At 33.7% G+C, this 24,641-nt stretch overlaps 1 protein-coding gene across 7 annotated transcripts in view; it reads right to left on the bottom strand.

Moving 5' to 3' along the window:
* Positions 1-24,641, bottom strand: part of LOC149783441 (1-phosphatidylinositol 3-phosphate 5-kinase-like) — a 166,982-nt gene that overhangs the window by 49,029 nt on the left and 93,312 nt on the right. For 6 of the 7 annotated variants that reach the window (XM_089931676.1, XM_089931681.1, XM_089931678.1 and 3 more), the window contains 6 exons: positions 22,291-22,378; positions 21,703-21,790; positions 16,838-16,928; positions 14,790-14,858; positions 7,070-7,213; positions 2,686-2,970 (listed from right to left, as the gene is read on the bottom strand). In XM_089931676.1, coding sequence (XP_089787802.1) covers positions 2,686-2,970; positions 7,070-7,213; positions 14,790-14,858; positions 16,838-16,928; positions 21,703-21,790; positions 22,291-22,378 — 765 coding nt within the window. The remainder of the gene's footprint in view (positions 1-2,685; positions 2,971-7,069; positions 7,214-14,789; positions 14,859-16,837; positions 16,929-21,702; positions 21,791-22,290; positions 22,379-24,641) is intronic. The other variant, XM_089931680.1, reaches the window with a different exon arrangement.

Genomic DNA, 24,641 nt, shown 5'->3' with positions numbered 1-24,641 from the left:
CAGCAAATAGACATATTCTGGTTGTGGAGAAGAGATGGTACTGTATGTGAAGCCTATAATGAGATCTCATGGCATGTTAAAATTTCTTCTGGACTGATGAGTTCTTCACCTTTAAAGTCTTTGCCAACAGGAAGCTGTTAAATGAGGTGGCTCTGGCAGTAATACTGATGAAGCCTGCATCGTTTTCTTTACTTTCACTTTACTTAATAATTTGCTTGACGAAGCCAGCTGCCTATACATTTTCTGACCATGGTGTACATATGTCATAGGGATGATTTGTTTGCACCACAAACAACTGAGACAGGTAACATGGTTATTGTCTGCCAGTTTGAAATGAATGCATCCTGAGCACTTTGTCCTGCCCATCATGCCAACACCTGTATTGATAGAGAGGACAACAATGGCAAATACAGATGAAACCAGTCAAGTGTCATATGAACTTACATTAAGAAGACGCTAATGACAAACACAAAAATTAAAATAATGATATAGTTTACAGCATGTAATACAAGTACTTGACACAGTTCATGTACCAGCTCCAGTATTGAGATTAACTCAGAAATAGACAAAAATATAGCTGAAGTATACTTCACTTTGTCCAAAAATTCCTAAAGCAGTGAAATGGCACACATGGAAGCCAATACTGCAAGGTCTCCAAAAGAGCACTTTCAAGTGTAAAAAGCAGAAGTAGTAACTGAATCCCTTTATCCAAGGTGAGATCACTCGTCTGACTTCCACCTAGGTGGACAGAAAACATTTTAACCTTTTGCTGCTAAAACGCTTGGAAGAGCTGGAGTTATGCGGAAGTAAATGTACACCTCTAATGTATTATGCCTCGGTGAAAACGAACGTCAACACATTATAGTGCTTGATCCTATCAACATACACCCTCACCCCCAACCCAAGTTTGAGCATCAAAGTGGCTAACTACCTAAAGTTACAGTATAAGGCCAATGTCTCTTGCATAACTAAATTTGCATCAGAACAGGTTTAATGGTTATTTAGCTAAGACAGTTACAAGCAACATCCCATGCTAAAAATTTTAAATTAATTTTCAAGGGCTATAACAAAATGATGTCGTGGACAAGACAAAACCCATACAAGGCATATCTAGGTCTTGAGGTAATCTAAATACAGAAATACATCAGAATTTGTTGAATGGTTCATGAGCTATGCTGGATACAGTGATCTGATCTGCTGTAGTGAAAATTAAATATTTATGGAAAAAGGGCAATATGTCAAAATTGAAACTTATAGAGAAAACCTTTAAAAGGCACCTCTATATGTAAAAACTAGCATTTTACCGACCAAATGGCATTAAATACTGAGTAAGGATTTACAGAGCTATGCTGCTTACATGAAACATCCTATATAAGAAGGCATAAAGTTCATTGTCAAGAACCAAAATTCAAATGGATTTGAGGAAACAAAACCAATATAGTCATGTTTAGATCAACAAGACAATGTATACACTAAGCCACATCATAATATGTTAAATTGTTCCTTAACTAAGCTGGCTACAAGGATTTGCCGTAGTTTAGGTGTCATCTTAATGAATAAGTGACAAGACGAAATGTTTAAAAGGCATGCTGTTATGTGTAAGGGTTTCTATGCTGTTTCAAAACTGGACTTGACAAGATGAAATGTTTAAAAGGCATCCCATTATGTAAAAGGGTTCTATCTGTTTCAAAACTGAATTTTAGTAAAGATGGATTGATTGGCATATGCACGGATGGAAAAAGAAGATTACTGTAGGTTCCATGCATCTTGATGTGGTCCCCTAGTTAATATATGGTTTATATGAAACTATAATGTCCCCTCCCACACTCATGCTTTCTGTCTCACACACACTGGACTGAATCAAACTTTTAAACCTCTCTGCACATCAAAAACTCACTCACAATCATATAATCCAAATTAATGTGTGGTTTATATTTAATTGTAATCAACTGATGAAATAGTGCACAGGTATGCTGTACAAATCCAAAATAATGTGTGGTTTATATTTAATTGTAATCAACTGATGAAATAATTCATAGGTATGCTGCACAAATCCAAGTCATGAGGAGGGGAAAATCAGGTACTATATTTTCTGAAAATTAGGTCATGGAATGACTGAAATAAAAAGTAATTAAGGTGCATGCAAGACGTCGGTGAAATCCAATAAACCTTAGTAAAGCTATGATGCAGAAATAAAAATGAGAAGGATGGGAAACCAGGGGCCACAACTCCTCCAAGTGATGTTATTGAAATCTGGAATATATATATATATATATATATATATATATATATATATATATATATATATATATATATATATACATATATATATATATATATACATACACACACACACACACCACTCAGGGTCTCATCAACATAACACTGTACGTAAATTTTCTTGAAATAAGAAATCCTTGGTAAAGTTAATCTGCAGAAATGAATGATAGGACCATAACTACTTTAAACAACAATACACAATGGTGGAAATAAAACTCTTTTGAAGTCTTGTACAATAAAGTTGGTCTGGTTTGAATCCAACAATTTCTGGTAGAGTTTTTCACTGCATGAACCAAACTGTTGATAGATGGACATACAGACAGATGGATGGACATGATTACTATAGGGCTGAGCTGACAGTCTAGCTGAACCCTACTTAATATTATCTGCCAATCTTCCAATCACCTTGTTTTTTAGGAACTTCAACAGCATCAGTTTTCTTTATTATTTCAAACATTTCTTTCCTTTTCGTGAATTCGGGTCTACTGAAATCATCTGTATATATATCAACTGGAGTGGACAGTTCATTTTCTGTTTCTCCTTTGAGGATATCCTCTGAGACACCTCTGACCTCAGACTCCATTGTTATGGTAACTGTGGAATCATCAGAGAATGGCTCAGCTGCTACAGTCTCTTCAGAAACTAACTCAGGTGGTCCTGTTGTTGAACCAAAATCCAGAGTGTTGGTTACTGAAATATAAAATCCTCCTCCTTATGTCTTTATATTTAAAATTCACCCTTTGATATTTAATACAAATTCAGTCTGATTTTGGAAACAAAAATGAAACCTGATTTTTCTTTATCTGGCTTGGATATAATGAAAAAGCTGAAAAATATGTATACATACTAATCATTCATTGAACATTATATATGTAAAATTTATCAAAGAAAACAATTCATACCATTGTTTCAGTAAATATTTTTTATTTATGAAATTCTATGAAATGAATATGGAAGAGCTAATTCAACGACTCATACAGGAAGATAAATTCAAAGTGCGACAACAATTAAAGTTTGAATGACTTACTCTGCTTAATATCAGACAATAATACATGTATATTTCTTCACTCTCTCTTGTACATACTTAAATGTTATGAGTTATGAATGTAAGAAGTCTGACTGATCCTAATCAATGTATATAATTCTACTGCATAGAAAATAATAGTTATGTTCTCTATGAAATAAATACTAGATACATTATATACACTTGTACAATATATTCCTGCCATATGTACAGCACAGTTGCCATGGAACTATAATGAGACTTAGTACTATGCGTATCGCGGATCTTGGTGGAACACTGCTCTCACACAGTAAATCCTTGTATCTTAAAGTCAAAATTAAAGGAAAGGATTAAACACTATTTCCATGTTTGTATATAGATGATGTCATGAAGAAATGTTATAGTAATCTAAAACAATGTACTGTACAAATAACAAACATCTTAAGATCATCTGACAATCAGAATTGATTTCTGCCACTGAAAATGTGATATATCTCTCTCTTGCTTTCTCAGTACAACATCCTATATTATAATGCAATCTTGGATAAATAGAATCATAATTTTTTCAGTAGCAATATGGAAATATTTCATGAGTGAAGTCAAAACACTGCATTGTAATGAGTTGCCACTCTTCACAGTACTAAATATTTCTACTTCAAAGTAAAATATTTCCATATATCTTCTCTAAAAACAATGATTTTCTTTTATTATATAAATATTTTTTAAGCAAAACCATTGATTTGCATGGATTTTCTCCATGCTGTGCCAATGCGATTAACAGCTGTATTACTACACTGATAAGAAATTCTTAATTTTTCCACTAATTTTGGGACAGCAATGATTTACAAATTTAGTGTGTATATTACATGCTAAGACTGTGAAAATTGTCATAATAATGACTTCAATTGTGCAAAAATGAAGAGATTTTTATTTTTGTTAACACATTTCTTCATGTGGGGCTTGATAATGTCGGCAGATCACAGCAGATATATCTTACAGACTTCAGAGCACATCATCGTTAAAGAGAAGATTTTAATGACTGGGCTCACTGGTAAGGAATTTTGTTCTTTATGTCTACATTCAATTATGAATTTTGTGTGGCCTTGGCAACTTTTCAGTCTAGTTCAGTAGCAGATATGGCATGCAATTTTTATTGTCACTTATTTTCAGTCTGCAATCAAAACTAATCAATGCATAATTTATCTATCATTTTCAAATATGATTGTGATGCAATTAAAAATTGCTACTTAAAATTTTTACTGCAATATTTAATCATGTATTTTTTAAAAATCTTAATAATGTGTACATTCATTGTAGTGTTACAACTATACAATACTGCATGGGTGGCACATAACAACAGGTCATGAAGTTCTGTCACCGACAGTTTCCATGATAAAGAAAACAAATTACAAAATGTTAATACATGAAGTCTACATTTTTTGCAATTTGGAGTTCATTTTTAAGTATTTCTTGATGGCACAAAACTGGCTACATAAATGTATACTTGAGTCTCTACAGCTGACACATTTTACGATCTGTACATCCTGAGGAGGGAGTCAGAGGTAAGGAGGGATAGGTAGGGAGGGAGATAGAGGTAGGGAGGGAGAGAAGGAGCACAAAAAAAATGAAATAGGCCTAGATATCTTTCCTAATTGGTGCAAAAGTAGTTATAAAAGTTATATTGCCACTGTGGTGATAAAAGTCGTATTGTCACTGTGGCAATATAATTTTCTTGCACTAATACATTTCAATATCACAACATGAAAGATATAATAGGAACAACACTGCTACAGACTCCTCGACCAAAATGAAACCATCATAAATGATCTATGAAATCCATGACAATAAGGGTTGAAAGAAATCACACAAAGCTTAGTATTAATCTTTGAACATCATCATGTCGATACTTATAAACCCAAATTACTCCAATATTACTATACATCAAAATGGCATTTACCCACAACACACAAATAATCAAATTTTCTAATGTCATTACTATACCATCATTCAGTCTAGAATGTAGTCATCTGTTATAAAACCTATCTACTGCATTATAACTACAGAGCTGAGCACCATTTTATTTATTCCCTACATAATCCCCCCAGCACATGTACATACAATCGTCAAATTTTCAATCATTCTTGTTAGACCATTAGTCATTACATAATGTGGTCAGCAGTGACAGAACCCAACTACCTACTACATTATAAGAAGTGAGAGCTGTGCCAATGTCTTACCATTTACATTATAACAAGGGAGAGCTGTACATGTTTTACCATTAACATCATAATGAGGGACAGCTGTTTCAATGTCTCACCATTTACATCATTAGAGAAAGCTATACAAATATTTTACCATTTACATCATAATGAAAGACACCTGTAGCAATGTCTTACCATTTACATTATAACAAGGGAAAGCTATATAAATGTTTTACCAATTACATTATAACAAGGGAAAGCTATATAAATGTTTTACCATTTACATCATAATGTGAGACATCTGTTCCAATGTCTCACCATTTACATCGGGGGGGGGGGGGGAGAATTGTACTTATGTCTTTCCATATACAGTATAATGCAGAAGAGCTGTACCACTGTCTTTCCATTTACATCATAACAGCTGAGAGCTGTATCAATGTATTTTGACAGACATCATAATGTGGGAAAGCTGTATTAATCTCTTACCATTTACATCATAACAACTGAGAGCTGATTCAATGTCTTTTGATAGAAATCATAATGTGGGAAAGCTGCATTAATCTCTTAACCATTTACATCTTAACAACTGAGAGCTGTATCAATGTCTTTTGATAGACATTATAACAAGGGAAAGTTGTACAAATCTCTTACCATTTGCATCATAACAACTGAGAGCTGTACCTACATCTTTTGACAGACATTATAACAAGGGAAAGATATACCAATGTCTTACCATTTACAGGTGAAAGAAAAATGTAAAGGAACTGTAAAGTATAAGACCATGCAAAGCAGACAGCATCTGTAACCAGTGTGCATGGGGATGTGTATTGGATAAACCCAACGTCAGACACAAAATTTATGTTAGATGGGAGATATATTTATTTTTAAATGACGAAGAGGGAATGCTAATTAGAGTAAATTGCCGACCTCAATTTTGTGATGATGGCAGGTTTAAGTTAGATAATGAAAGATGAGCTGGTTATCTGTCTTGACCAAACATAGCATTATCATTTTCAAATGCATTCATTATCAGAGAAATATATTAAGCTCTTTTATTTTTAATTGGATGATTACTTTTGGTCTGTTGTTGGGTTTTTCTAAACAACAGACTGCATCTCATTAACAAAATTAGGCTGAAATGACAATGATATTGTGAGGAGTTAATCAAGCAAGCTATTAAGAATTTAAATGAAATGTTAAAAACGAGCTCTTTTTCTATATGTGATTTGTGCTGTATACGACTGAGCAAAACATTTAAGTGATTCCTTTATGTGATAGAATGTGACTTTACACAAGCAAGTGTGAGTAAATAAATACTCAGTGAATGTGACCTAAATTGGACAGATACAGCATATGAAGGAAAAAATATATATATAATGCTGGAAAAGTGACTATAAGCATGAAACAATGAAATACTTGTTATACAGAAAGACAAAATATACTTTAGATGAAAAACTGAGGGCAATGTTACAAAAAAAAGTAAAAGAAAAGATTGTGCAAAACAATGAAGTATGTGATGTGCTGGTTACATAAATCATCTGTAATAAATTATTGTGCATCGTCATGCAAGTAAGTGCTGGTTTACCTTCAGAAGTATGACAGACGACATATGTACTACTTTCTAGAGAATCCAGCACAGCTGAATCTTCACTTTTTATTCCTGCTGATATCCCTTGTGAAATCCCATACAAAAAGGTGTCTATGGAACCAGACGAAGACTTTTTGCTGCCTTTGTAAAGAACAATTTACAAAATGACTCTCTAACTTGCTGGAAAATGTGCCAAATATGGAAATCATTTCCAATGAATTTCTATTTATGTCATGTCCTGGTATCAATTACAGTGGAAGGATAAAGATTTATTTGTTAAGTATTATGAGAACAATAAAAGAGATGCAAATACATTTTTAATCTTCAAAATGTGACAGAAAGTAACTGTATAACTAAATTGTCATTTGACACCAAAATGTGTTGCTATGCAATTAATGATTAATGTCTTAAAATAATGATTCAATGGGTCATGTATATCTGGTAAAATTAAGAAAACATTCTGACATGTGTCAAAGTGTTTTTTTATTTGTACACTTTTGTACACATGCTGCATTTAGAAGCTTCTATACATTAATTTCAAAAGTGCAGTGACCTATTTCATGTACAGTGACCTATTTCAAGCATAGTTACCTATTTCAAACAGAGTGACCTATGATTTATTTTTGCATGTTTAAAAGCCAGTATAATTCAAAAGCTAAATATATGAAATGTGGAAAAAGATGGTGGCCATGGCCTGCCAGATTGCAAGTTGACACATGAGGTTCAATAAAAAGAGTATATATGAGACTATATATATATCCAGGCCAGGCTGCCTCATTGCATAGTTGGAAAAGCCACTAAACTCCCAGTTCCAAACATGATACAGCCAGTAATGTGTAAAACAAAAAAAGAAGCTACCAATGCAAGCACATATGGACATGCATGCAGATGCAACAATGATCGCTACATTAATCCTCAATGATGTTGGGCTTGACAACAATATTTAATTCAAGGCGAAATCCCTTAAATTCTAGGCAAACTCTAATTGAGACTGCTATCATAATTGAACCTCTAAAGTCAGTAACTTCATGAGCCATGACTCTTTCAATCAGATATACTTATTAAGAGTAAATGTTTCAATTACACAGGTGAGAAGAAATGGAAACGAGTTCATGGACCATTGGACCATAAATGCACCATCACAGTGCCTGACAAATTAATCTAATGCAAAAACTTATTAGCTGGACAAGAATAAAACAACATATCCCAATGACATTCATCAAGGAACCAAACCACACAATTTTTCCATCAACAATGCCCATTGGTTATGAACCACAACAGCTGCATTAAAAACTGTAATTTAGTTGCTGCAGCAGTTTTTCCATCAACAATGCCCATTAATTATGAACCACAACAGCTGCATAGAAAATTGTGAGTTACTTGCTGCATGGTTTGCAAAATATATATGTAAAATTCTGCTATCAAGTCTTCTGATAGAAAATTAGTGTGAAGAATTTACGCAACTGCAATGCTGCCAGCAAATGCATAAAAGGCAATATTATCATCATCTTGAATGCAAGATGCCAAAGCCATTACTCAGTATGCACAGCAAAGCGTTTGTTTTAATCTTCTTAGTGGTTTAATTTCAACTGAATGAAGCTATAGTGGTGTTACTTTCAGCAAGATGCTTCTAATTTTTAACATTCAACCATTGATTTTCCTTCAAAAAATAAAAACACTTAAATAAACATCAATACTTCAGTGGGATACTATGTATTACCCATGAAATGTAATAATGCACACTTGGTATGTAGATGTCATAGGTCAACTAATAATACTATGTATTACCCATGAAATGTAATAATGTACCCTTAGTATGTAGATGTCATAGGTCAACTAATAATACTATGTATTACTCATGAAATGTAATAATGCACACTTGGTATGTAGATGTCATAGGTCAACTAATAATACTATGTATTACCCATGAAATGTAATAATGCACACTTGGTATGTAGATGTCATAGGTCAACTAATAATACTATGTATTACCCATGAAATGTAATAATGTACCCTTAGTATGTAGATGTCATAGGTCAACTAATAATACTATGTATTACCCATGAAATGTAATAATGTACCCTTAGTATGTAGATGTCATAGGTCAACTAATAATACTATGTATTACCCATGAAATGTAATAATGTACCCTTGGTATGTAGATGTCATAGGTCAACTAATAATACTATGTATTACCCATGAAATGTAATAATGCACACTTGGTATGTAGATGTCATAGGTCAACTAATAATACTATGTATTACCCATGAAATGTAATAATGCACACTTGGTATATAGATGTCATAGGTCAACTAATAATACTATGTATTACCCATGAAATGTAATAATGTACCCTTAGTATGTAGATGTCATAGGTCAACTAATAATACTATGTATTACCCATGAAATGTAATAATGCACACTTGGTATGTAGATGTCATAGGTCAACTAATAATACTATGTATTACCCATGAAATGTAATAATGCACACTTGGTATGTAGATGTCATAGGTCAACTAATAATACTATGTATTACCCATGAAATGTAATAATGTACCCTTAGTATGTAGATGTCATAGGTCAACTAATAATACTATGTATTACCCATGAAATGTAATAATGTACCCTTAGTATGTAGATGTCATAGGTCAACTAATAATACTATGTATTACCCATGAAATGTAATAATGTACCCTTGGTATGTAGATGTCATAGGTCAACTAATAATACTATGTATTACCCATGAAATGTAATAATGCACACTTGGTATGTAGATGTCATAGGTCAACTAATAATACTATGTATTACCCATGAAATGTAATAATGCACACTTGGTATGTAGATGTCATAGGTCAACTAATAATACTATGTATTACCCATGAAATGTAATAATGCACACTTGGTATGTAGATGTCATAGGTCAACTAATACTATGTATTACCCATGAAATGTAATAATGTACACTTGGTATGTAGATGTCATAGGTCAACTAATACTATGTATTACCCATGAAATGTAATAATGTACACTTGGTATGTAGATGTCAAAGGTCAACTAATAATACTATGTATTACCCATGAAATGTAATAATGCACACTTGGTATGTAGATGTCATAGGTCAACTAATAATACTATGTATTACCCATGAAATGTAATAATGCACACTTGGTATGTAGATGTCATAGGTCAACTAATACTATGTATTACCCATGAAATGTAATAATGCACACTTGGTATGTAGATGTCATAGGTCAACTAACACTATGTATTACCCATGAAATGTAATAATGTACACTTGGTATGTAGATGTCATAGATCAACTAATACTATGTATTACCCATGAAATGTAATAATGTACCCTTGGTATGTAGATGTCAAAGGTCAACTAATAATACTATGTATTACCCATGAAATGTAATAATGCACACTTGGTATGTAGATGTCATAGGTCAACTAATAATACTATGTATTACCCATGAAATGTAATAATGCACACTTGGTATGTAGATGTCATAGGTCAACTAATAATACTATGTATTACCCATGAAATGTAATAATGCACACTTGGTATGTAGATGTCATAGATCAACTAATACTATGTATTACCCACGAACTGTAATAATGTATACTTGGTATGTAGATGTCAAAGGTCAACTACTACTATGTATTACCCATGAAATGTAATAATGTACCCTTGGTATGTAGATGTCATAGGTCAACTAATATTATATATCAAACATGAAATGTAATAATGTAATAATTTGGCTTTGGTATACAGACTTTATAGTACCAGTAATGCTAAAACTGATTGAGCCAATGCAAAAACCACCACAGCTAATGCTGGAAGAAAGGGATGTCCCATCAACCACACTGAGTATTGTTAAGTGGTACATTATACATACAAAATGTCAAGACATTGTGCATAAACCAACTTTTTCTTTCAGTCTTAATAACACACCCCTAAAACGACATGTATGTTTTCTGTCTCACATTTTGGTGATGATTTGTGGCATAGGATTTAATTAACTTTGCTCAAAACCATTTTATTTTTTCTTAGCTGAGTCCCGGTGACCTTGACCTTTTAAATTTTGAACCCAAAATTGATAGGTTTCTTCCATATTATAAAACACAAACTACTTACCAAGTTTGGTAACATTAGATGGTGGAAAACTCGAGTTATTGTGCAGAAATGAAATAAAAAGCAGATGAATGCATCTACTGATGGACATGTGTGTGTGTGATTTCGATTTTTAAAGTAGTTTTAACAACTTTTTAGTCACATCACTATGATGTATCTGCAGCGTGGCTGTTTATAGTGATGTCTAACACTGGGGCATCATGAAGATGTGTAGCATCATGTCCCACCCAGTTACATTATCCTGACAATAGGGTAGCCTAACCTCTTAATGCTGAGCACCAAATGAGGTAGCTGCTAGTACCATTATGGTATGACTCAGCTAGGGTACGAACCTGCGACCTCTGCATCTGAGGCTGACACTCTAGCCACCCAAGCCACCAGAGCAATCCAGTTATGGACATATAAACATAACATCATATGTTCTGCATTAGTAATGGCTTATAAAAAGGAAAGGTATCAAAAGATACCATATTTTCTTCCTGTTTTGGGGTGTCAAATTTTGTTTTACCATTTCTCTGTTGAAAAACATCATAAAACACTACATTCAGTGACTGAAAAACAAACAAACAAGTTACATGTATTATTGAAATTGTCCAACACCTGGCTGAACTAAGTTTAACTAAATCATTATGTTACACTAACATAACAAATAGGATTTGTGTAAAACTATATTACTCACTTGTAAATAAAACATTTAAATACACCACTCCCTTGATCACTCACACCCTCATAACTTGAAAACCTGCCTAAATTTGCGGGGTCAGGCGTGGATCCCATTTTTTAAACCAGAAAATACCCTTTAAAAATGTATCCCTATTTCTTTAACTTGAAAAATAAATTGCAATCAAAATTGATAACTTAAACATTGATATATTGCTCATTTTATGGTCGAAAATGGTAGATATGACCTGTAAATTTTAATCAGAATTTTTAAATTATCAACTTTTAATAAGTTACATGACTTGTTACATTTTCTTCCCATACAACATTCTTAGTACACCATAATTAAAGACATTCAAGGAAATTTCAATCTTTGAAAATGTCACTTATGACTAGTGTAGGCAGTACATTATTATCTAAATGTCAATTAAATGATGTTTATTAAGTGGAAATTTGTTTTTTATTCAATCTTTTGGTTCTTCTTATGTGTAATTATCATAAATGCAATGTATATTTAAACGTAAAATGTGTCAATCTACTCTAACAGCTATGTCCGCAAGCACGTCTCTGAGAACCTAATTAAGTACCGACTGTGTTTTGATAACTGACTTGCGGAAGTATTTGTTTTATTGTTGTACTGAATTAAAAGCTGGCCTCCTTTGCATTATCACATTAGTTATGTCTTCTGAATCAAATAAAGAAGGCAAAAAAAGTTAAAAGGAGAGCAAATCCTACATACTTAAAATCTAGCAGCCCTGATCGTACGTCGAGTGAACTCACTTCAGTTGATCAATCGAACAGTTATAAATGTTATTGTGTATGTAACATAAACTATCTTAAATTAACTGACTCATTCATAACTGTGATCAAAGATAGCAAGGCAACCAAGCGAAATAAATACTTCACAAAATAAAGAGCTTAGTTTCACAGGTACGGACCATTGTGTGCAAGTGAGTTTCAGAGAATTCCTGAACTGGCACTTAGAGATATCCTCAAGGATGATAAGAAGTTTCACTTTTACTTTCAATGAAATCATAAATATTGTGCTAATTGAACAATACAAAAATTGTGTTTCGATGTAGGCAATTGTTTTGCGAAATAACTGTCGCTAGTTTTGGAAGAAAAGAAAAAAATCTTGTTTGGTGTTGTATCAACAGTTAGTCTAGTTCCCTGCTACTCTGACTCCCGGCTATATATACTATTACATACCACTCTGGGAACCCGACTAATCAACAACCAAAAAGCAGTGATGTAATACACAGATGTTTTCATGTACATGAGATGGTTGGAACACTGTTTATTCACATGTTGGACATTTTGAATATAAATGTTATTCATACAGAATAACAAACAACTTCATTAGAAAAATTGTGTTATTAACAATTGTTAACAACATGATTGAAAAACGAGGATTCAGTCATTAAACAGCCTAGTTCCCTACCCCCCCACCCTACCACCCCCTAGCAGTTTTCTCAATGTATAAGTGCATTTTTTAAATTTTTGGAGGTCCCTCAGTAACTCGTGCCTATGCTTACACTGTGGTCAATGTTTGTGGACCCCTGTTGTGTGTGAGCTCTTGAGGGAAAGGCGCAGTATAAAAAGAAGAATATTACCAGCCTTTATAAAAGGATGAACCCATTAAAGTGAAAGATGAACTGAAACTTTCTTAAGTGATTAAATTACATTTAGAAATCCTAATATATCCAATACATGAAAAAAAGATATATTTATTTCTTATTTTTGGAAAAGTATGTAACTGGCCACTTAAACCAATTCCTATAAAAGTTGCTGGCATGTAACTGGGTGCAGGGTTTAGTGTTATCCACAATGGAGGTATTAAACAAAACTTCTAAATGAAGAGTTTCACTTTAATACTTATCTCTTTCAAAATAGGGTGACATAATTTTCCATTGCCTTTATGATTGAGATTTCTTTCCACATATGCATAATTTAGTTTGAAACAAAAATTATTTGTTATGTCAGTGTCAGTGAGCTAATGAAGAGTGAAATGTAGTCCTCACAATATTTGCCAATTTTGGATCGCAGATGTAACTTAACAAGGATATTTTCAACTACAAGTAAGCTATTCCCCATCCTTGTGAAAGTGCTACGTGTTAGTCTATCTTGATTTATCAATTTAGATCTTCATTTTTGTCCATAAACAGATGCATAATAAATTAACTTCTTTTAAAATGATGTCTGAACATATAAAAGCAAGAAAATATCAGCCAAAAAGGACCTGATGTCCATCAACAAACAGTATGAAAAGAAATACAAAAAATACAAAACCTTTTCTTTAACACAGTTTTAAATTTCGATCTGGACTGGTCTGATTACAACTTGATAGGCAGTGGTTTATTTTGCTAAAGTATATCCTGACCCCTCCCTCTCTATTTCTGAAATAACAATGCTGGTAATAAAAGTGAGACAAAAGTTAACATTGAAAGAAAACAGTGTAATGGCTGACCACCCTAGTATGGCCTATATGTAAAATCACAGATGAATTCATATTAACAGGAATAGGGACCACAGGTTTGTTGAAGTGAAAAAACTACAAGTGCATCTTCAGTATTTTTAATGTAACTTATTACCAAAATAGATTCACACAATTAAACAAGTTGTATTTTTTACCCTACATATTCTGTAGAACTCAGGAAAATACAAGGTATGCACAGTAGAACAGGTCTTGAAAGACAACACCTACTGCCAAAAAATAATGGCCTCCAAAGACAGGTCATAACACTATGTACTCAATAAATCTGCATGGAGGACCCTGTCTCTCAAGACAGGTGGTCTCTTCTAAGTAGTCTTTCAAGACAGGTTTCACTGTATCTTCATCCTTGGCTCCTAATTTCAAGTGGCTGTAACAATATTTGGGTTCTCAGATGTGATAGAATATTGATGTCTGTATATACTTACTGCTTGGGATCTCCATCCCCTTCTCTGCGGCTGGGTTATCCATGTCCACAATTTCCTCCAAAGTATCATCTGCAGAGATGGATATTTGATTGTAATATGTCTGAATAAGGTTTAATGGTAAATCCAGACAATCTTGGCAATATAAAAAGGAATTATTAAAATTTATGAGAAGACAAACCCTTATTGAAGGAACATACATATTAACTCCTACAAGATAATACAAAGAAATGGTTAACATTCTTTAAAAAGTGAATAAAATAAAAAAATAAAGTATAAATAAAAAAAAATGGTTAAAACAAAAGGTCAAAATTAAATTATAGCAGTACAGCAAGCATTGATTTTACACTAGTGAAATGAATAAAATTTAATCAGCAATATTTAGGTAAAATAATTTGGTTCTGCCAACAGCCATCAGTTAATTGTTGAACATTTAAGGTTTAAAGAACCAATGACCAATCTCCTTATGAACTTTCTATGAAAAACTATGCTATATTAAGTTCCATCAAGGTAGGTTCAACAAACATAATTTCCATAGAGTTCCTGCATCAAAGCTGTGGCCATAATTACAAATCAAATATTTGAATGTAACACACAAATTTGCAAACCGCATAAAATAAGAAATGATGTCAAGCAGCACAAGCTACAAATCATAAGCTCCACTGTCCAATCTTCTCATTAATTATAGCAAACCTTAATCAGCACAAACATGATGTGACATGAAATCTAGGGGCAATGCTCATTACAACTGGGTATTGATTATGCATCGTTGATTATAATATAATTATGGAGAAACCATATACCCTGATCTGCACACATCATCATCATCATCATCAATCAGGTGGGGGAAAATAACAAACAAAACAGTTTTGTTTGACAGCAGAGGTGGCGGCATGAGCAATTATATTTAGGTTTTCATTCAAGTCTTTGATTTCCAAATATTTTGTAAGCTATTATGAATTATGTTCCAAACCTGTTATGGTAAAATTCTTTCCTTGGTTTAAGTACCATAGAGACCTGCAGTGTGGGCAGTGGCAGATGCTTTATCTGCTCGGGAAATGGACGCACCCGCCCATCCACGAGTCTCCTGCTGCCTAGCAGGTCGGCTTTGGTTAGCCAAAGGCTAAGGGAGTAAACCCTAAAAGAAAATCCGAAGTGGAGACCCTAAGGCAGCTGGACAATGTACTACATCCCCTTCTGGCAACTCCTTGGTCTGGAGAGGGATGGGCTCCACCAGACGACTTTTGCCCAAGACACACTGATAATGCTGGACAAATCTGAGCTTACAATACCGGATTGGTTGTCGCTCGGGTCAACAAGGACCGCGCCTGCCGTTGTCCACCAGGACGGAGGTGACAAGTGTGCTACTGGTACTATACATATAATCACAGCCATACTGGTGATTATTGATAACGCATCGATGAATATAATATAATTAAGAACAAACTTAAAGAACTAATAATGTTTCCTACCTGAAATATTCTCAGCATGTTTTTTTATTTTTTTAATGTTTTTCTAATTTTCATGTTTGTTTTTGTAATAATATTATTATGTTTCTTGGCTTATAGGTGTTGTCTGATGTTGTAAGCTTCTAAAGATTAGGCGCTATACAAAAGTCCTCATTATTATTATTATTATTATATACCCTGATCTGCACACACATAATGTAACATGGGGCCATACTGGTGATTACTGATTATGCATGGATGAATATAATATAATTATGGTGAAACCATATACCCTGATCTGCACACACATAATGTAACATGGGGCCATACTGGTGATTATTGATTATGCATGGATGAATATAATATAATTATGGTGAAACCATATACCCTGATCTGCACACACATAATGTAACATGGGGCCATACTGGTGATTATTGATTATGCATGGATGAATATAATATAATTATGGTGAAACCATATACCCTGATCTGCATACACATAATGTAACATGGGGCCATACAAGTGATTATTGATTATGCATGGGTAAATATGATATGAGTGCCACTAAAACCTGAAATGAAAGAAGGTCACTGTGACATTTACCTAACTCAATAGTACTTCTTCTGCTACCTGCAGTTTTTGAAGATGGTGTGGACTCCCCATCAGATAGTTTGTTTGGAGAAATTCCAGGTGTCTACAACACAATTATGAGAAGTTCTGTGAGATATATGTGATGAAAGCTAATGAAAAAACATTTGTCTTGGCAAAGTATATGTCTACACTGTAATTTGAACAACTATACTGATCTTAAATAAAATTTAAATTGTTCTAAAATGTAATGCTAAAGTACACCACTCCCTTGATAACTCGCGCCCTGATAACTTGCGAACCCGCTTATAACGCGGTGTCAGGCATGGATCCCATTTTTTAAAACCGAAAATACCACAAAAATTTATCCCTATTCACTGAACTTGAAGAAAATTGCGATCACAATTGGTAATGGAAACTTTGATGTATCGCTCATTTTATTGTTGAAAATGGTAGATAGGACCTGAAAATTTTAATCAACACAATGAAATATCAACTTTAAAAATAGCTCATACAATTTTTTACATTTTCTTTCCAAATGACATTCCTTGTACACCGCAATTAACGATACATAAGGAAATTTCGATCAATGAAAATGTCACTTATGCCGAGTGGAGGCAGTACTTTAATAAATAAATACAAATTAAATATTTTTTTTATCAATTGAAATTTGTGTTCTACTTCCATCTTTTAGTTCCTTTTAAGTGTAGTTGTCATAAATGTAATGTGTCCTCTTGTAATTAAATGTAAAATGTGTCAATCTACCGTAACAGCTATGTCCGTGAGTGTTTCTCTGAGAATCTAATTAAGTGACGACTGTGTTTTGATAACTAACTTGCGGAAGTATTTGTTGTATTATTACACTGAATTAAAAGCTGGCCCCCTTTGTATTATCACGTTAATTATGTCTTTTGGATAATAAAAAAAACAGGTGGAATAAAAGAAAAGTTAAAGGGCACAAAAATCAGACTAACTTAAAATCTAGCGGCCTCGGTCATATGTCGGGTGAACTCACTTCATTTGATCAATCTAACACTGTAATAAACGTTATTGTGTATGTAACAGAAACTGCCTTAAATTAACCAACTATTTCATAACTGTGATCAAAGATAACAAGGCAGCTAAGCGAAATGAATACTTCGTAAAATATAGAGCTTGATTTCACAGATACGGACTATTTGGAGCGAGTTTCAGAGAATTCTTGAACTGGCATTTAGAGATATCCTCAGGGATGACAAGAAATTTCATTATTACTTCCAATGAAATCACGACATTAACAATGTACTAATTGAACAATAAAAAATTGCGTTTTGATGTAGACGTGTCATGAAATAAATGTCGCATGTTTTTTTTAAAAAAAAGGATCTTGTTTGGTGGTGTATCAACAGTTAGTTTAGTTCCCAAGTTATGGACTACCGATTTGGCAAGATACTATTAAACACCACTACGGGAACCAGACTCATCAAGAAAACAAAATGCAATGATGTAATACACAGATTTTTTGCGTACACGTGATGATTGTTCAAACCTGTTGGAACGATCTTTCATATGTTGGATATTTTGAGAAAAAAAATGTTATGTAAACAGAATGACGTAAACAACTTCATTAGAAAAAGCACATTATTAAAAATTATTATCGTCGTGATTGTAAAATGAGGATTCAGTCATTAAACAGCCTAGTTCCCTAATGCCACTCCCCCGCCACGGATGGTTTTCTCGATATCAAAGCGATTGTTTTTCAATTTTTGGAGGTCCCTTGGTAACTCATGCCTCGCTTATAGTGCGGTCTATGTCTGTGAACCCCATTGTGCGCGAGTTATCGAGCGAGAGGTGTAGTATTATTGCCAATGTCTTCATTCCTGACGGTGGAGTGATCTACACCTAAGCTGTCATGACAAAACTTCACGATGAAAATTAATTGATAGCCATGGACTTTGATAATGGCAGGCTGGCAGTAAATTGGGTTAAGAAAAAGGAATTCTGGGATAGCAATTACCAGTTAAAATACACAACATTTTCATTGTGTCATCACAGCATGAATCCTTCAATAGAGTTTAACCGGGATCACACCGCTTGGTTGGCCTCCTCTAAAAAAGTTGATGAACTTGAATATTGTTTTTGCTGTATTTTTTGGGGTATACATACATTGATCCACCAGGGAATATTGATCAACAATGAGCAAAATAAAGTGAATAATCACCATTTAAAAGGTATAGGTAATCTAATTCTCATACTAAGATATATAGTTGAAGTATAACAAATGTCTACATGACCTACAGAATTTGTGTCTTCTAGCCGACATCAACGAAACCAACATGTTCCATGGCAAAATTTAGCAACATTTTGAAACAGATCTAGCATGAAACTTATGGAACGTATCAACTAAAACAGCGCTTTTTTAGCCAAATCAATTTATAGGCAATTTATGGGCATTTACAAATCTTCCTTGTGTAAACGCTTGGTCATGGATTGATGAAAAATAAATCAGCATGTGTCGTCATTTGTTTGTCATAATTGGACAAAAGCTTAAACCTAAGTATATTACATAACAATATTTCCAACTATAACTTGATAACTGCATATGGCCATATGAAAAGGAAGTTTGCCAAGAAACAATGGTCATTATGATGCTTTCTAAAGAAATGTTTCTAATGCTGTTGGTTCTGTATGATGGAAGAATAAATGTTTCAATTTTTTATTGTTTTTTATCTACATTTGTACAATACATGAGCATCATCTGTGCAATATTTATGCTGGGATGTTTTCTAACCTTCTGGGTAAACTTGGGAAGTGAATTTCTGGGATAAGATGTTTTAATATTTTTTTTGTTTTTAGAATTTTAGAAATGGCCACTACACCTGATAGCAGATAAAATTGTTATTTCAATGGTTGCTTCTATGATTTAGCACAAATATTGGCACTGTCACCTGTTCAAGTTAAAATACAAGCGGGGAAGGCAATCTGGAAAAAGGGGCCAATTTGGTCACAGTTGGGGCAACAGGGAGTACCAATTTTTTCCAATGGCCATTAGCAAAGTGTACTACTAGATATAAGGTATTCAATGTGTCTAGTCAAAGATTAAAGACACAGCTACCATATGTTGCTGTGCTGACAAAAGAAAAGCATTCACTGGTCTTGTTTCTGTATGGGTTCACCCTGAAGGGCTAGAAGTATAGACTGTGATTATTTAATCATGTAACGAGTAATTGACACATGTAGATTACTGTGCTTTTTACCAACATAAATCACCAAAAACACAAGGAATTAAGGGGAGATGACCCAGGCATCCTGCTAAAGGTACACACTGGGACAATTAAATGCTTAAATGTGTCACTGTAAATAAAATATATAATTCTATTATAAGTTTTAACAGGATTATATTTTAATAATATTTTTTTAGTTAGGAAAAATGGTTGCCCTGCATTAAGCTTTGGCTGCCCCAGGCTCCTGGACAATGTATTTTGCTTCTTCTGCAGATACTTTGAGTCACTGATGTCCACAAACATAAGCACAAAGTTATACAATAACACAGAGCAGTCACTGTTCCATATCACAACATTATACAATAACACAGAGCAGTCACTGTTCCATATCACAAAGTTATACAATAACACAGAGCAGTCACTGTTCCATATCACAACATTATACAATAACACAGAGCAGTCAATGTTCCATATCACAACATTATACAATAACACAGAGCAGTAGCAGTCATTGTTCCATATCACAACATTATACAATAACACAGAGCAGTCACTGTTCCATATCACAAAGTTATACAATAACACAGAGCAGTCACTGTTCCATATCACAAAGATATACAATAACACAGAGCAGCAGCAGTCACTGTTCCATATCACAACATTATACAATAACACAGAGCATTCATTGTTCCATATCACAACCTTATACAATAACACAGAGCAGTCAATGTTCCATATCACAAAGTTATACAATAACACAGAGCAGTCACTGTTCCATATCACAAAAGCTCACCTTCTCACATAATGATATGTAACTTAGAAATGTATATATTTATTTCATATTTTAATTTTCAAAATTAAAACATAAATGAATATCACTTCCGTAATGCAACTGATCAAATTAAAATTACTGTTGGACATATCCTGCATGCATGTCTATTTTCCACATCCTTAAGAGATGCTATTTCCATAAAGTTAATCATGAAACAACAGGAACCAAACCCGAAATAGTCACTTGTGTTTTATAATAAGAAAGAGAATGATACAGAGATTTTAGACTTTTAGTTGAGTTTCATGTTTAACCTGATGCAGGGCTTAGTGATCTGATCAAGACCTAGTTATCTGATGCATGATTTAGAGATCTGATCTAGATAGACCTAGTTATCTGATGCAGGATCTAGAAATCTGATCTAGACCTAGTTATCTGATGCAGGATTTTGTGACCTGATCTAGACCTAGTTATCTGATGCAGGATCTAGAGATCTGATCCAGACCTAGTTATTTGATGCAGGATCAAGTGATCTGATCTAGACCTAGTTATCTGATGCAGGATTTAGTGAACTGATCTAGACCTAGTTATCTGATGCAGGATGTAGTGAATTGATCCAGACCTAGTTATCTGGTGCAGGGTTTAGTGATCTGATCTAGACCTAGTTATCTGATGCAAGATCTAGAGATCTGATCTAGACCTAGTTATGTGATGCATGATTTAGTGAACTGATCTAGACCTAGTTATCTGATGCAGGATTTAGTGATCTGGTCTAAACCTAGTTATCTGATGCAGGGCTTAGTGATCCTATCTAAACCTTGTTATCTGATACAGGACTTCCTGATCTGATCTAGACCTAGTTATTTGATGCAGGATTTAGTGGTTTGATCTAGACCTAGTTATCTTACCCTGTTTTCCTCTGCTGAGTCTTTCTCCTTCTTCTGACTGGTTACCTGTTTCATATATTTCTTGTATTGAGTGAACAGGTCCTGTAGTCTGAAAAGAAAAACAACTATAAACAGTCAAAATTTGCTATAATATATCTATAAATATTATTACTAAATTATCCAAATGAAAGTCAACAAAAGGATGAAAACAGAGCAAAACAATAAAACAAATATAGCTACTAGAAACGTTAAACATTACTTCCACATGTCACTTAGACACAAAAAATAAGTCAAGGCAATTTGCATAATATATTTCACCTCATTATGCATGCCTGAATATTTCTATATTGGCACAATCAAAAGTGCACTAGACACTACTTCTAAGAAGCACATTTTATTTTCCCGGCTTATTACTTCTTCAATTCACAATCTGTACAATAGAAACTCCTCACCTTTAAATATTGCATATTCTCCCCCAGTTATGTCACCTGTATAAGCAATGATTTTGAAGATAATATCCAGTATATGTCATCTTGATAATTGATAAGGATTAGAAAATGAATGTTAGAGATATGTCCATGAAGGATTCAGTGCCATCTGGTAGCTTACTTGGTGTTCCAGCTGACAACAGCTTCTGCTAGACATCTCTTTAGTCTGACAATGTCATCTTGTACTTCCATCAACAGGATGTTGTCATCTGCCAGTCAATAAATATATAATAATAAACAACAAAAATATGCATAAAAAATTAGCAAATCTCAACAGACTAAATTTGTGCTTGTAAACATATACATACCCACTGCAGACACGCAAGTTCAAAAATGAAGGGAAAATGGGATAAATGGCTATGATTGCATGTAAATATAGTTTGGTTATGTACCTGTGCATACAGAAATGCAAAACAATGTGTACAACCATGCATACTAATGTGTACAACCATGCATATATGTGCATACAAATGTGTACAACCATGCATATTAATGTGTACAACCTAGCATACAAAATTTATTTTATCAACCTTATGTGGTTTGTGTTAAAATGTGCAAAACACTATTATTTTGATCCCAAAAAATGGTCTGAGCCATAACAAGTTAAAAACCATGCAAACAATTTAGAGACTGCTGTGATGACCTGAAAATCAAATCAGTTGATCTACATATGAATATACCTCTGTCTGCGTGGGTTCGAGTCTAGGATTCGGCCAATGTGGGTATGTGAGAAAGATTGCCAGTAGCTTCTCGTGGGTCAGTGGTTTTTCCCAGGGTTTTCCTGGGTTCTTCCTCCACATTAATACTGGCCACCATGCATAGCTTATCGTGTGCTGAAAAATGGCGTTAAACCCAACAACAACAACAACAACAGCATATGACTATAAATACTTCTACTGAAATTGTCTACCTTAAGCATTTGTTTTCATTGTGCTAACAATGTTTTTGACTTTAAAACAAACTTTCAAGTCCAAAAAGTTCAAAAACATATTTGCAAAAAAATGTATATACTGCTGTGATAACCTGAAAATATAATCTGGTCACCTCTCACAAGTACAAATATATTTCATTTGTCAATCTCAAGTGGCTTTTGATTCAGCATGTTCATCTGGCTGACATCTGCCTTACAGCCCAATGTAAGAGTAATCTGCATAGAAATCTGAGTGAGCAGGATGCTTTTTTGCATAAATTTATCCAACATTACTGACTGTACATGGTATGAAAAAAGTTGTTTCAAGCTTTCTATGTTCAGTATCTTCATTCATATTTGAAAGCACATCAATATGCCTTGTCAAATGTTGGGAAGCTTTGATATTATGCATTTTTGTCAAAATTGGTCAAATTCTATTAAAACGTTTTTTTTAAAAAAAATATAAAGTTGTTTTAGCATTTTCCTACTTTTAATAATTGTAACCATGTACAATTAACATATCATAGTGAATCAAAGTTTGTCTATTAATTCATACATTATTTGGCTTTAGTAACATCTTCATCTGCAGCATTTTAAATATGTGGGGAAACAACATGATAAATATTAATAATTACTTGTGATAACTAAAACTGCCATGCATGGCCTTCCAAAAAATGATAAAAGATTTTGCAGCAACCAAATTATAGCTCTATTTATCCTCATATTCAAGTATTTATAGAAAAAATCTTGTTCATTCTTATCGCTACTGTTCCATTAATATTTCTGATATGGTTTTATCTTTTTCTTATTATTCAAATTTACTTTCTAAATGAGAAATCCCCTTGTTCTAATAAGAAATATCAATTCAGATTTTCTGTAATGCATTTTTATCTATATCAGAACAGCAATATCCAAACTGTGTTCTGAACCATAATACATGGTTACTTCCACTGTATAATTCAATTGCTTCCCACCCAGATGTGCTTTCAATGGCAGATGATGTGCATTCATATACATGTTTGGCAGTGTAAGATTATGATCACATCTAACTGCCTGGCAGATCATGTTTACGATCACCTGGCATGGTACAACTTGGAAATCATGCTCCTGTCTAAATGTGTGGCAGTCTATGATCATGTATAGATCATCATGCTCCTGTCTAAATGTGTGGCAGTCTATGATCATGTATAGATCATCAAGCTCCTGTCTAAATGTGTGGCAGTCTATGATCATGTATAGATCATCATGCTCCTGTCTAAATGTGTGGCAGTCTATGATCATGTATAGATCATCAAGCTCCTGTCTAAATGTGTGGCAGTCTATGATCATGTATAGATCATCAAGCTCCTTTCTAAATGTGTGGCAGTCTATGATCATTTATAGATAGATCATCATACTCATGTCTAAATGTGTGGCAGTCTATGATCATGTATATATCATCAAGCTCCTGTCTAAATGTGTGGCAGTCTATGATCATGTATAGATCATCATGCTCCTTTCTAAATGTGTGGCAGTCTATGATCATGTATAGATCATCAAGCTCCTGTCTAAATGTGTGGCAG

The sequence above is a fragment of the Sinohyriopsis cumingii genome, chromosome 14, assembly GCF_028554795.1.
Source record: "Sinohyriopsis cumingii isolate HCF-2022 chromosome 14, ASM2855479v2, whole genome shotgun sequence".
Classification (NCBI taxonomy): Eukaryota; Metazoa; Mollusca; class Bivalvia; order Unionida; family Unionidae; genus Sinohyriopsis; species Sinohyriopsis cumingii.
Note: the sequence above shows the minus strand (reverse complement) of the source record. Positions and strands in the feature narration are given on the sequence as shown.